General features: G+C 46.5%; 1 protein-coding gene across 1 annotated transcript in view; it reads left to right on the top strand.

Annotated features, from left to right (window-relative positions):
• Positions 1-15588, top strand: part of LOC120026217 (calcium/calmodulin-dependent protein kinase type II subunit beta-like) — a 76591-nt gene that overhangs the window by 12745 nt on the left and 48258 nt on the right. The window contains exons 6-11 of the mRNA XM_038971040.1: positions 454-526; positions 4324-4426; positions 8149-8232; positions 8368-8462; positions 8603-8725; positions 8806-8889. Of these exons, the coding sequence (XP_038826968.1) occupies positions 454-526; positions 4324-4426; positions 8149-8232; positions 8368-8462; positions 8603-8725; positions 8806-8889 (562 nt within the window). The remainder of the gene's footprint in view (positions 1-453; positions 527-4323; positions 4427-8148; positions 8233-8367; positions 8463-8602; positions 8726-8805; positions 8890-15588) is intronic.

The raw sequence follows: 15588 nt of genomic DNA, 5'->3' as shown, positions 1-15588 counted from the left end.
CTCATGGCAACCTATGCTAAAAAAATAAGAAATGAAAGTCAGAGAGAGAACCTGTTCTCATTTTTATTATGCAGTTTTTATATAAAAAAAACACAGGTAAAGCCACCAAGTTAGACATCTCCTTCACAGACCCAGACTGTCACAGACAGACAGAAACTGCAGTTCATTCCTACGCTGCTTGACTCCTAGAACAGTGCATTTCCTCTTCATCATCTCTCTGACAGGTGTTCACAAGGTGTTCACAAGGTGTTCACACACAATACTTGAAATTTGAGGGGTGCTTGATTTAGCTTGACTTTTGCACTTTTGGGACTAAAATAGAATAGGACAGAATACTTTATTGCCCTCGAGGTAATTTGTCTAGCACATTTTAAGAGCACTGCAATACACCACACATAACGCAGATGCAGTACACTGACAGACTAACCCACTCCCCCTGGTGTTGTCATACAGTCACTGCATCCAGCAGATCCTGGAGGCTGTGTTACACTGTCACCAGTCGGGCGTGGTACACAGAGATCTAAAGGTGAGTTAACTGTGTGTGTGCTCTTCACCTGTTCCCTCTGAGATAGATCTGCTGTCTGTGCTGACATTATTATACAACAGTCCCACTGGGATTAACACAGTGTGTGTTTGTGTGAGAGTGTTTGCGTGCGTGTGAGTGTGTTTAAAGTGTTGAAACGTTATGAGCAGTAACTTTTAGAGGGAAGTCTTCTAGATGAGGTTTGCAGAACTGTCATTAGATGAAGAAACGGCATGTGTCTGTGAAATTATTGATTTCCCTAGTGGGTGTTTATTAAGTTGCAGCAGAACGGTGACTCAAACTGTGGTTTTTATTTTAATCATTCATCAATAACTCTCACACACACACACACACACACACACACACACACACACATACACACACACACACACACACACACACACACACACACACACACACACACACACACACACACACACACACACACACACACACACACACACTGGGAATACTGCAGTATACCTAACACAGGGTTGTAGATAACACAGGGGCTGTAGATAACACAGGGGCTGTAGATAACACAGGGGCTGTAGATAACACACGGATTGTAGATAACACACGGATTGTAGATAACACACGGATTGTAGATAACACACGGATTGTAGATAACACACGGATTGTAGATAACACACGGATTGTAGATAACACAGGGGCTGTAGATAACACACGGATTGTAGATAACACACGGATTGTAGATAACACAGGGGCTGTTAGATAACACACGGATTGTAGATAACACACGGATTGTAGATAACACAGGGGCTGTAGATAACACACGGATTGTAGATAACACACGGATTGTAGATAACACAGGGGCTGTAGATAACACACGGATTGTAGATAACACACGGATTGTAGATAACACAGGGGCTGTAGATAACACACGGATTGTAGATAACACACGGATTGTAGATAACACACGGATTGTAGATAACACACGGATTGTAGATAACACACGGATTGTAGATAACACACGGATTGTAGATAACACACGGATTGTAGATAACACACGGATTGTAGATAACACAGGGGCTGTAGATAACACACGGATTGTAGATAACACACGGATTGTAGATAACACACGGATTGTAGATAACACACGGATTGTAGATAACACAGGGGCTGTTAGATAACACAGGGGCTGTTAGATAACACAGGGGCTGTAGATAACACAATGGGCTGTAGATAACACAGGGGTTGTACAGTGCCTTTCAAAAGTATTCATCCCCCTTGGCGTTTTTCCTATTTTGTTGCATTACAACCTGTAATTGAAATAGATTTTTATTTGGATTTCATGTAATGGACATACACAAAATAGTCCAAATTGGTGAAGTGAAATGAAAAAAATAACTTGTTTCAAAAAATTCCCAAACATTCAAAACAGAAAAGTGGTGCGTGCATATGTATTCAACCCCTTTGTTATGAAGCCCCTAAATAAGATCTGGTGCAACCAATTACCTTCAGAAGTCACATAATTCGTTAAATAAAATCCACCTGTGTGAAATCTAAGTGTCACATGATCTGTCACATGATCTCAGTGTATATATACACCTGTTCTGAAAGGCCCCAGAGTCTGCAACACCACTAAGCAAGGGGCACCACCAAGCAAGTGTTACCATGAAGACCAAGGAGCTCTCCAAACAGGTCAGGGACAAAGTTGTGGAGAAGTACAGATCAGGGTTGGGTTATAAAAAAATATCTGAAACTTTGAACATCCCACAGAGCATCATTAAATCCATTATTAAAAAATGGACAGAATATGTGTTAGGTGCCTCCTAAGAAGAGGGAGGTGCAGGAGTCAGGAGCAGGAGAGCAAGGAAGTCCCAGCGGCACAGTCGTTTATTATAAAGTCCCAACACAACAACAACAGGAGGGGAAACACACCCCAACGAAGTCGCCACACACAGGGAAAATCACGAAACACACGGAGGAGAAACCTCTACTCGTAATACAGTACCAATGGTACAACGACTGTGAGAAAATAAAAAACCTGTGGCGCAAACACGCACCCCTAACAGAGCAAACACAGCAAATAATCCCGCACAAAGACTAGCAGGCAGCGGAGGTTAATAAACCCACCGAAATTAACTAATAGGACACAGGTGTAAACAAAACAGACAGACACAAACGAAAAGGAAAAATGGATCGTGGCAGCTAGTAGGCCGGCGACGAGGACCGCCGAGCACCGCCCGAACAGGGAGAGGAGCCACCTTCGGTGGAAGTCGTGTCAATATGTCACCACAACAAACCTGCCAAGAGAGGGCCGCCCACCAAAACTCACAGGCCAGGCAAGGAGGGCATTAATCATAGAGGCAACAAAGAGACCAAAGATAACCCTGAAGGAGCTGCAAAGCCCCACAGCGGAGATTGGAGTATCTGTCCATAGGACCACTTTAAGCCGTGCACTCCACAGAGCTGGGCTTTACAGAAAAGTGGCCAGAAAAAAGCTTTTTGGCCATCAAGGAAAACGCTATGTCTGGCGCAAACCCAACACCTCTCATCACCCCGAGAACACCATCCCCACAGTGAAGCATGGTGGTGGCAGCATCGTGCTGTGGGGATGTTTTTTATCAGCAGGGACTGGGAAACTGGTCAGAATTGAAGGAATGATGGATGGCGCTAAATACAGAAAAATTTGAGGGAAACCTGTTTCAGGCATCCAGAGATTTGAGATTGGGACAGAGGTTCACCTTCCAGCAGGACAATGACCCTAAGCATACTGCTAAAGCAACACTCGAGTGGTTTAGGGGGAAACACTGTAGATAACACAGGGCTGTAGATAATATAGAGGTTGTAGATAACACAGGGGTAGTAGATAACAGAGAGGTTGTAGATAACACAGGGGTAGTAGATAACAGAGAGGTTGTAGATAACACAGGGGTAGTAGATAACAGAGAGGTTGTAGAAAACACAGGGGTTGTAGAAAACACAGGGCCTGTAGATAACACAGAGGCTGTAGATGACACAGGGCCAACTTCCATTACTGTTTATTAGATTACCTTCAAAGTTTGTGGTCTCTACAGCACCCCCACCCCCCCCCCCTCTCACCCACTTTCTCAGCCTAACTTCCACCAGAGCAACCTAACCTTCTTAGTAATCACCACTGCAGCAAAACAGACAAGTTATTGTGTGTGTGTGTGTGTGTGTGTGTTGGTGATAGTGAGGTTGAATGATGATCCATAGCTCATTGAATCAGCCCACTCTGCTGTCTGTGTATGTACATAATAATACAATACTACCCTGCCTCTTGTTCCCCTCAGTGACACTAAAATACACACACACACACACACACACACACACACACACACACACACACACACACACACACACACACACACACACAAACATTCCCCTCCTCCTTCCCTCCTCTGCCCTGCATGCCCAAATTAATCACTCTCAATAATCGGCACATGCTGCAGTGGTGACACTGCTACGGTAGATCCTTGTCTCTGTGTGTGTGTGTGTGTGTGTGTGTGTGTGTGTGTGTGTGTGTGTGTGTGTGTGTGTGTGTGTGTGTGTGTGTGTGTGTGTGTGTGTGTGTGTGTGTGTGTGTGACACTGTTAGTACTGGCTAACCACAGTAGCAGTGCCACAGCTGTTACAGACAGATTGGTTCCTAATAAATACATAAAATAAATGACTGTTAATGATTGGACCATCTGTGTGTGTGGGTGTGGGTGTAAGTGCAAGTGTGTTACTACTACATGATTTTAGGCCCAGCACCCCATGAGAAGTGATGTGTGTGTGTTTGACTTCTTGTCCCATCTGTCCCCTGTGTAGCCAGAGAACCTCCTGCTGGCCAGTAAATGTAAGAATGCTGCAGTGAAGCTGGCTGACTTTGGATTGGCCATCGAGGTGCAGGGAGACCAACAGGCATGGTTCGGTATGTCACACGCTCACGCACCCACACACATACACACACACATACACACCCACACACATACACACACACATACACACCCACACACATACACACATACACACACTTGGTGTCGTATTGGGCGAAGGCATAGCCTTTAGATTGGCCATTCTCATCACAAACCAGTTGCTGGAGACAATGTCTCCGAAGGCAGAGAAGGTGTCGTACACACTTTTGTTGCAGATGATCTTGTCCAGGTTCTTGACAAATGTGTTTCCTACCCCGCTCTTCCTCAGAGATGAGGTCATGCTGAGCACACAGGCTTCATGTTGGTCCTCCATGGATGGTTTCAAAGTTCATCGTGTCCAGCTGGGTTAATGTAGTTCACCTGAGAGGATCGGCAGGTGATTTTGTCCCTAACAACCTGGAGTATATCCCTAATAGGACTGAAGTTGTAAAACAAAACGCGTCAGTCACCTCAGGGTAAAGATCAGCAAGGTAGAGGGAGGCCCTGGGGTTTCTGGGCACGCTGGGAGCCATGTATGACGAAGCATACATTCTTATGCTGTCCACGTTGGTTTTCTGGCAAATCCTGCTGCTGATGATGTAAATCCTGCTGCTGATGATGTAAATCCTGCTGCTGATGATGTAAATCCTGCTGCTGCTGATGTAAATCCTGCTGCTGATGATGTAAATCCTGCTGCTGATGATGCAAATTCTGCTTCTGATGATATAAATCCTGCTGATGATGATGTTAATCCTACTGCTGATGATGTAAATCCTGCTGCTGATGATGATGCAAATCCTGCTGCGGATGATGTAAATCCTACTGCTGATGATGATGTAAATCCTACTGCTGATGATGATGTAAATCCTGCTGATGATGATGTAAATCCTGCTGCTGATGATGATGTAAATCCTGCTGCTGATGATGATGTAAATCCTACTGCTGATGATGATGTAAATCCTACTGCTGATGATATAAATCCTACTGCTGATGATGTAAATCCTGCTGCTGCTGATGTAAATCCTGCTGCTGCTGATATAAATCCTGCTGTTGATGTAAATCCTGCTGCTGCTGCTGATGTAAATCCTGCTGCTGCTGCTGATGTAAATCCTACTGCTGCTGCTGATGTAAATCCTGCTGCTGCTCCTGATGTAAATCCTGCTGCTGCTGCTGATGTAAGTCCTGTTGCTGCTGCTGCTGATGTAAGTCCTGCTGCTGCTGCGGATGATGTAAATCCTACTGCTGATGATGATGTAAATCCTACTGCTGCTGCTGATGTAAATCCGGCTGCTGCTGATGATGTAAATCCTGCTGCTGATGATGCAAATCCTACTGCTGATTTTGTAAATCCTACTGCTGATGATATAAATCCTGCTGCTGCTGCTGATGTAAATCCTGCTGCTGATGATGATGTAAATCCTACTGCTGATGATGTAAATCCTGCTGCTGATGATGTCAATCCTGCTGCTGCTGCTGCTGCTGATGTAAATCCTACTGCTGATGATATAAATCCTGCTGCTGCTGATGTAAATCCTGCTACTTCTGATGATGTAAATCCTGCTACTGCTGATGATGTAAATCCTGCTACTGCTGATGATGTAAATCCTGCTACTGCTGATGATGTAAATCCTGCTGCTGCTGATGATGTAAATCCTGCTGCTGCTGATGATATAAGTCCTGCTGCTGTTGATGATGATGATATAAGTCCTGCTGCTGATGATGATATAAGTCCTGCTGCTGATGATGATATAAGTCCTGCTGCTGATGATGATATAAGTCCTGCTGCTGATGATGATATAAGTCCTGCTGCTGATGATGATATAAGTCCTGCTGCTGATGATGCTATAAGTCCTGCTGCTGATGATGATGACGATATAAGTCCTGCTGCTGCTGATGATATAAGTCCTGATGATGATATAAGTCCTGCTGCTGTTGATGATGATGATATAAATCCTGCTGCTGCTGATGATGATGATATAAGTCCTGCTGCTGATGATGATATAAGTCCTGATGATGATGATGATATAAGTCCTGCTGCTGATGATGATATAAGTCCTGCTGCTGATGATGATATAAGTCCTGCTGCTGATGATGATATAAGTCCTGCTGCTGATGATGATGACGATATAAGTCCTGCTGCTGATGATGATATAAGTCCTGATGATGATATAAGTCCTGCTGCTGTTGATGATGATGATATAAATCCTGCTGCTGCTGCTGATGATGATATAAGTCCTGCTGCTGTTGATGATGATGATATAAATCCTGCTGCTGCTGCTGATGATGATATAAGTCCTGCTGCTGTTGATGATGATGATATAAATCCTGCTGATGATGATGATGATGATATAAGTCCTGCTGCTGATGATGATATAAGTCCTGCTGCTGTTGATGATGATGATATAAATCCTGCTGCTGATGATGATGATGATATAAGTCCTGCTGCTGATGATGATATAAGTCCTGCTGCTGCTGATGATGATGATATAAGTCCTGCTGCTGATGATGATATAAATCCTGCTGCTGATGATGATATAAGTCCTGCTGCTGATGATGATATAAGTCCTGCTGCTGCTGATGATATAAGTCCTGCTGCTGATGATGATATAAGTCCTGCTGCTGCTGATGATATAAGTCCTGCTGCTGATGATGATATAAGTCCTGCTGCTGATGATGATATAAGTCCTGCTGCTGTTGATGATGATGATATAAATCCTGCTGCTGCTGATGATATAAGTCCTGCTGCTGTTGATGATGATGATATAAGTCCTGCTGCTGCTGCTGATGATGATATAAGTCCTGCTGCTGTTGATGATGATGATATAAGTCCTGCTGCTGCTGATGATGATGATATAAGTCCTGATGATGATGATGATATAAGTCCTGCTGCTGATGATGATGATGATATAAGTCCTGCTGCTGATGATGATATAAGTCCTGCTGCTGCTGATGATGATGATATAAGTCCTGCTGCTGATGATGATATAAGTCCTGCTGCTGCTGATGATATAAGTCCTGCTGCTGATGATGATGATGATATAAGTCCTGCTGCTGATGATGATGATGATATAAGTCCTGCTGCTGATGATGATATAAGTCCTGCTGCTGCTGATGATGATGATATAAGTCCTGCTGCTGATGATGATGATGATATAAGTCCTGCTGCTGCTGATGATATAAGTCCTGCTGCTGATGATGATGATGATATAAGTCCTGCTGCTGATGTTGTTGGGGAATAAAAGATCTTGAAAAGTTGACGTTTTAGCTGTTGATTGATGGTTGCTTAAGATATCAAAATGTCAGGTGTTAGAAGCCCTGGAACCCCCTTGTTTGTTATGTCATAAGTCATATTAGATCAAATAGAATCTATCCAATTAGATTACTTTATTTATTGCATCATAGTTAGTTAGATTGCATGATTTACATTGCAAATGTAAATAAATAAAAGAATGTAAAAAAACACAAAAAAACACAATAGGCCTTAGCTTAAACATAAATAGCCAATAACCTGTTAAAAACAACAATTTGTTACCGCAGGACTCCCCAGTTCAGCTTTCCATTTCAGTTTCATAGATTTATTTTTGTTAAAATTACATTGTTGATTATATTTACAGTTTCCAACAAAATAGTAGACCTACAGTGGAATCAGTTTCTACACATTGTTTTGTCTTCTGTGTTGGACTACATCCATCATCATGTTATATATCATCCTCGTGTGTGTATGTGTGTATATACATAGGTTTTGCAGGTACCCCAGGCTACCTATCTCCAGAGGTACTGAGGAAGGAGGCTTATGGTAAACCTGTAGACATCTGGGCTTGTGGTGAGTATAGAGCACTACAGTAACACTATATTATATTATATATATATCTGTCTCATCCCTTTCTCCATCTCTCTCTCTCTCATCAGTATCTCCTCCCCTTCTCTCACCACTCAACACGTGTGTGTGTTTGTGTAGGTGTGATCTTGTACATCCTGCTAGTGGGGTATCCTCCATTTTGGGATGAGGACCAACACAAACTCTATCAGCAAATTAAAGCAGGAGCTTATGACGTGAGTAACACACACACACACACACATAAACACACACACACACACACACACACACACACAAACACACACACACACACACACACACAAACACACACACACTGGCACATTTGTTTGACAAAAGGGAATGTGTGTGTGTGTAGTTTCCGTCTCCTGAATGGGACTCAGTGACTCCAGAAGCCAAGAACCTGATTAACCAGATGTTGACCATTAACCCTGCCAAGAGGATCACTGCCCAGGAGGCCCTCAAACACCCATGGGTCTCCGTAAGTACACACACACACACACACACTTTTCCTCCCAGGTTTCCCTGTTTGACATTGTCTCTCTCTTTCTCTCTTTCCAGCAACGCTCCACCGTGGCGTCCATGATGCACAGACAGGAGACAGTGGAGTGCCTGAAGAAGTTCAACGCCAGGAGGAAACTCAAGGTCTGCTCTGTTCTCTCTTAATAATTTCATAATCGCTAGGAATACTGAGGTAATCTCTGAGCCTTCTTGTCACGTTCGTTTAGAGATGGATTGGACCCAGGTGCAGCGTGGTAGGCGTACATCTTTCTTTTATTTAAATGACACCGAAAAAATAACAAAATACAAAACAAACGTAAAGCTACGAAAGCAACTACACACAAACAAGATCCCACAAACTAAAAGGTGGAAAAAAGGCTGCCTAAGTATGATCCCCAATCAGAGACAACGATAGACAGCTGCCTCTGATTGGGAACCATACCCGGCCAACAAAGAAATAGAAAAACTAGAATGCCCACCCAAATCACACCCCGACCTAACCAAATAGAGAAATTAAAAGGCTCTCTAAGGTCAGGGCGTGACAGTACCCCCCCCCCCCCCCCCCCCACAAAGGTGCGGACTTCGGCTGCAAAACCTGACTCCATGGGGGAGGGTCCGGGTGGGCATCTAGCCTCGGTGGCGGCTCCGGTTCGGGACGTAGAACCCACTCCGCTCGCTGATCCATCCGCTTCCGTGGAACCGGACCGTGGATCGTTGCCGGAGGAACCGAACCGTAGATCGTCGCCGGAGGAACCGGACCATAGATCGTCGCCGGGGACTCCGTACCGTAGATCGTCGCCGGAGGAACGACCGTGGATCGTCGCCAGACGCTCCGGACCGTGGATCTTCGCCGGAGGCTCCGGACCGTGGATCGTCGCCGGGTACTCCGGACCGTAGATCGTCGCTGGGGACTCCGGACCGTAGATCGTCGCTGGGGACTCCGGACCGTAGATCGTCGTCGGGGACTCCGGGCCGTAGATCATCGCCAGAGACTCCGGACCGTAGATCGTCGAGGCTCTGGACTGGGAACCATCGCAGGAGGCTCTGGACAGGGAACCCCCGCTGGAGGCTCTGGGCCGCAGACTGTCGCTGAAGGCTCTGGACCGCAGACCGTCGCTGAAGGCTCTGGACCGCAGGCCGTCGCTGGAGGCTCTGGACCGCAGACCATCGCTGGAGGCTCTGGACCGCAGACCGTCGCTGGAGGCTCTGGACCGCAGACCGTCGCTGGAGGCTCTGGACCGCAGACCGTCGCTGGAGGCTCTGGACCGCAGACCGTCGCTGGAGGCTCTGAACTGTAGACCGTCGCTGGAGACTCCGGACCTTGGATCGTCGCTGGAGGCTCCGGGCCATGGATCGTCCGCTGGCACAGGTGCGTCCGCCGGCACAGGACGCACTGGGCTGTGAAGGCGCACTGGCGACACAGTGCGTGGATCTGGCGCAGGATATCCTGGACCGAGGAGGCGTACTGGAGGTCTGGAGCGTAGAGCTGGCACAACGCGTCCTGGCTGGATGCTCACTTTAGCCCTGCAAGTGCGAGGAGCTGGCACAGAACGCACCGGGCTGTGGATGCGCACCGAAGACACATTGCGTATCTCCGCAAAACATGGTGCCTGACTGGTCCCACGCTCCTCACGGCGACTGTCTTGCTCCAGACACCAAACCATTCACTCTACCTCATCACCCCCCTCAACTATCCCACAATACTCCTCGCTCAGTCTCTCCCAATATTCCTCTTCGCTTTCAGACTCGCCCCTCGGCTTCGCCGACCAACCCGTGTGCCCCCCCCCAAAGAAATGTTTAGGGCTGCCTCTCGGGCTTCCGTCGTGATCGTGAACTTCGGAGTCGCCGTTGATCCTCCTTTCTCTCCCGGGCCCAGGATGTCTGCTCCTCCTGGCCATGCTGCTTGGTCCATTGGTGGTGGGATCTTCTGTCACGTTCGTTGATGGAAGGATCGGACCAAGGTGCAGCGTGGTAGGCGTACATCTTTCTTTTATTTAAATGACACCGAAAAAACAACAAAATACAAAACAACGTAAATCAACATGCAGTGCAGAAAGCAACTACACACAAACAAGATCCCACAAACTAAAGGTGGAAAAAATATATTTTGTCTCCCTACACCAAACGCGATCACGACACGCAGGTTAAAATATCAAAACAAACTCTGAACCAATGACATTAATTTGGGGACAGGTCGAAAAGCATTAAACATGTATGGTAATTTAGCTAGTTAGCTTGCACTTTCTAGCTAATTTGTCCTATTTAGCTAGCTTGCTGTTGCCAGCTAATTTGTCCTGGGATATAAACATTGAGTTGTTATTTTACCTGAACTGCACAAGCTCCGCCAATTAATTCACACATAAAACGGCCAACCGAATCGTTTCTAGTCATATCTCCTCCTTAGTATTACCACAACTACCGGCAAAACAGTTCGTCTTTCAATCACTCACGTGGGTATAACCAATGAGGAGATGGCACGTGGGTACCTGCTTCTATAAACCAATGAGGAGATGGGAGAGGCAGGACTTTCAGCGCGATCTGCGTCAGAAATAGAACGGAGTTCTATTTTAGCCCTTGGTAACGCAGACGCTCGTTGGCGCGCGCGAGCAGTGTGGGTGCAATAATTGAATAACATGGATTTCTAAATTTATTTTGCGACGCTCGCTCGCTCGCGCGACGTGTCCGGTCTGGTCAGCATGTTAGCCAAATACATTAAACTCAGATTTTCACAATTCCTGACAATGAATCCTAGTAAACATTCTGTCTTATGCCAGTTAGGATCACCACTTTATTTTAAGAATGTAAAATGTCAGAATAATAGTAGAGAGAATGATTTATTTGAGTTGAGTTGAGTTTATTTTATTTTTACAGGGACAGTGCACATTAATCAACGTTTCAGTAAAAGTGACGGTTTTAGCCAGCCAGCTAATTTTCAACCGCAGTCCCTGGGCAGGTTATTTAAGATTTTATTTCTTTCATCACATTCCCAGTGGGTCAGAAGTTTACATACACTCAATTAGTATTTGGTAGCATTGCCTTTAAATTGTTTAACTTGGGTCATACGTTTCAGGTAGCCTTCCACAAGCTTCCCACAATAAGTTGGATGAATTTTGGCCCATTCCTCCTGACAGAGCTGGTGTAACTGAGTCAGGTTTGTAGGCCTACTTGCTCGCACACGCTTTTTCAGTTCTGCCCACAAATCTTCTATAGGATTGAGGTCAAGGATTTGTGATGGCCACTCCAATACCTTGACTTTGTTGTCCTTTTTGTCCATTTTGCCACAACTTTGGAAATATGCTTGGGGTCATTGTCCATTTGGAAGACCCGTTTGCGACCAAGCTTTAACTTCCTGACTGATGTCTTGAGATGTTGCTTCAATATATCCACATAATTTCCCTACCTCATGATGCCATCTATTTTGTGAAGTGCACCAGTCCCTCCTGCAGCAAAGCACCCCCACAACATGATGCTGCCACCCCCGTGCTTCATGGTTGGGATGGTGTTCTTCGGCTTACAAGCCTCCCACTTTTTCCTCCAAACATAACGATGGTCATTATGGCCAAACAGTTCTATTTTTGTTTCATCAGACCAGAGGACATTTCTCCAAAAAGTATGATCTTTGTCCCCATGTGCAGTTGAAAACCGTAGTCTGGCTTTTTTTATGGCGGTTTTGGAGCAGTGGCTTCTTCCTTGCTGAGCGGCCTTTCAGGTTATGTCGATATAGGACTCGTTTTATTGTGGATATAGATACTTTTGTACCTGTTTCCTCCAGCATCTTCACAAGGTCCTTTGCTGTTGTTCTGGGATTGATTTGCACTTTTCGGACCAAAGTACGTTCATCTCTAGGAGACAGAACGCGTCTCCTTCCTGAGCGGTATGACGGCTGTGTGGTCCCATGGTGTTTATACTTGCGTACTGGGGCTGCGTTTGAGAGCGATGTTCTTTAGGGTCCGGGCGAAGGTGGGCACTGCTGCCTTGTGTAGGTGGACCTGATCGTGAAGACTGTTCAAGTCCAGGTTGGAGTGGCGGGCCAGGAAAAAATTGGGTTTGAGGCACAGTCACGGGAAATACTTGCGTTTACCCGCTGTATGGTAGCAGGGTGGAGATAACCACTTGTGCGTTGGGGAAAGTAGAAGAAGCTTTTTCAATCACTCACTTGAGTGTTGTGCCTTTCCTGCTGTGCTCTCAGGTCGTTTGTGCCTGTGTGTATTATTATGTGGCTGGGTGACACTAGCTAGTCCTCAGACAGAAGGTCTAGGGCGCACTGGGTGTTTGGACACCAGAGTTTAGACACTGTGTTTGGGAAAAAGTTTTTTTTCTTGTATATATTTCCTGTTTGAGTCCATAAGGAATACAATCTGAGTCTTGTTTATGTCCTCAATGTGTGTGTGTGTGTGTGGGGGGGGGGGTGTCAGGAGGGCTATCAGGGTGGCTGACAGGGGGGTTGCTCAGAGGGGGTGGGATCCTCTGGGCTTGGGGTTCTTCATTTGTCTGTCCCGCTGTGATGTCGATGTGGTCAAGGTCTGGGGTGGACTGTTCTGCTGTGGTGTCGAGACTTTTGTCGGGAGCTGAGGTGGGCTGTTCTGCTGGCTTCTCTGTGGGGGTGGCCACCTCTCTAATGGGTTGTTCTCTGTCACACGCCACCCCCCACCCTCTCCTCCAGCAGTCTGATCCTCTCCTCTAGTGCTGTGTTCTTCTCCTGCTCTTTCTCCTGTTGATGTTGTCCAGAGTGCAGATATGTCTCTCTCCACCTCCAGCTCTCCAGGTCTAGTTAAGGGGTTGTTGTTGTGCTGGACTGTTGTCTGGGTCTGTGCTGACTGGAGTGTAATCACCTGCTGTTCCAACTCCACTTGCCTTACCTCCAGCTGGGTGAATTTATCCCTTATTTCAATGAGGGAGTAGTACTCTGTGATGGGAGGTTGACTTTCCACTTGGGGTTGCTCGTCTGTGGGTTTATGTAATGAAGAGGGCTGTTCTGACCCGCTCGAGGTGGGGGTTCTCAACAGAGAGCTTCTCCTGTTCTTTCTCAACAGAGAGCTTCTCCTACTGAGCTATTTTTTTGATTAGGTGAAAGTCCAGCTGAAACTGTTTGAGGTTTCCCTGTACCAATACTGTTCCAGACTTATAGAGATTTATATTAGCTGACTCAGAGTCCTCGTTGTCTAGTATCCGGAGTTTCCACCCATCGGTAACACCCCCCACCCCCCTCTTAACAGAGGGGTAGTGTGTTAATATAGCACTGTGCCATGCCAGGGGATGGTCTGCGTGGAAGATAGGGTTGCTTGTGTTCCCATTTTTATAACAGTCAGCAAAAAGGGAACAATAATAATAATCTTTGGTAGTTGTAAGCCTTCCAGGTAATTCCGTAATTCCGTCCAAAATCAGGTTGTAGGTTTTGAGTTTTGATTTGGAGTGAAGGTTATGTTGTGGAGGGTTGAATCCTGTATATGTCCCTGCCAAAAAATCTAAGTTTATCTAACTCTAAATCTATCCTTTTTAAGAACATGCTGAAAAATGCAGGAGCTCATCTGCTCATGATCTCTTTTTCTCTGTAGCTCTCTCTCTCTCTCTTTTTCTGTAGCTCTCTCTGTCTCTCTCACCCCCCTTACATCTCTCTCCCCTCCATCTCTCTCTCTCCCCTCCGTCTCTCTCTCCCCTCCGTCTCTCTCTCCCCTCCATCTCTCTCTCTCTCTCTCTCTCCCTCCCCTCCATATCTCTCTCTCCTCCCTTCTCCCTCGCTCTCTCTCCCTCGCCTCCATATCTCTCTCCCTCCCCTCCATCTCTCTCTCCCTCCTCTCTATCTCTCTCTCTCCCCTCCATCTCTCTCTCTCTCTCTCCCTCCATCTCTCTCTCTCTCTCCCTCCCCTCCCTTCCATATCTCTCCCTCCCCTCCCTCTCTCTCTCCCTCGCCTCCATATCTCTCTCTCCTCCCTTCTCCCTCACCTCCATATCTCTCTCTCCCTCCCCTCCCCTCCATCTCTCTCTCCCTCCTCTCTATCTCTCTCTCTCCCCTCCATCTCTCTCTCTCTCTCCCTCCATCTCTCTCTCCCTCCTCTCTCTCTCTCTCCCTCCCCTCCATCACTCTCTCTCTCTCTCCCTCCCTTCCATATCTCTCCCTCCCCTCCCTCTCTCTCTCCCTCGCCTCCATATCTCTCTCTCCCTCCTCTCCATCTCTCTCTCCCCCCTCTCTATCTCTCTCTCTCCCTCCCCTCCATCGCTCTCTCTCTCCCTCCTCTCTCTCTCTCTCTCTCTCCCTCCTCTCTCTCTCCCTCCTCTCTATCTCTCTCTCCCTCCCCTCCATCTCTCTCTCCCTCCTCTATCTCTCTCTCTCCCTCCCCTCCATCTCTCTCTCCCTCCATATCTCCCATGCCATGATAGATGGATTGGTGCCTTTCTCTATTCATAGAGGATGATGTCTGGATGATTTGGCCAGACATATGGATTCTGCTAGTATGTTTAGATGAGCTGGAACAGACTGGTTCATGTATGTTACACTGGGAATAATGGAGGCTAGTTGTCGTGTCCCAAATGGTGCCATATTCCCTATATAGTGCACTACTTTTCCCCAGGGCCTATAGGGTCTGTAGTGTACGTACTACATAGGGAATAGGGTACCATTTGGAAGGTGGGGAGTGTGTGTTTGAGACCAAGGCTATATGTCATGATGAGTGGATCGATAATACTGCTGCATCTGGAAAGGAAGGAACACACGCACAAGAAACACAGCCTGTTAGTGTATGTGTGTACACAGGCTAGCCATTCCTATTGTATGGTGTCCACGTGATCACACATGCTCTTAGTGTCAACGGTGGATGTAGCTGGTGCATGGAAGTCAGGCGCAGG

Source organism: Salvelinus namaycush, chromosome 31, assembly GCF_016432855.1.
Source record: "Salvelinus namaycush isolate Seneca chromosome 31, SaNama_1.0, whole genome shotgun sequence".
NCBI lineage: Eukaryota > Metazoa > Chordata > Actinopteri > Salmoniformes > Salmonidae > Salvelinus > Salvelinus namaycush.
This window is presented reverse-complemented; position numbering and strand designations above follow the sequence as displayed.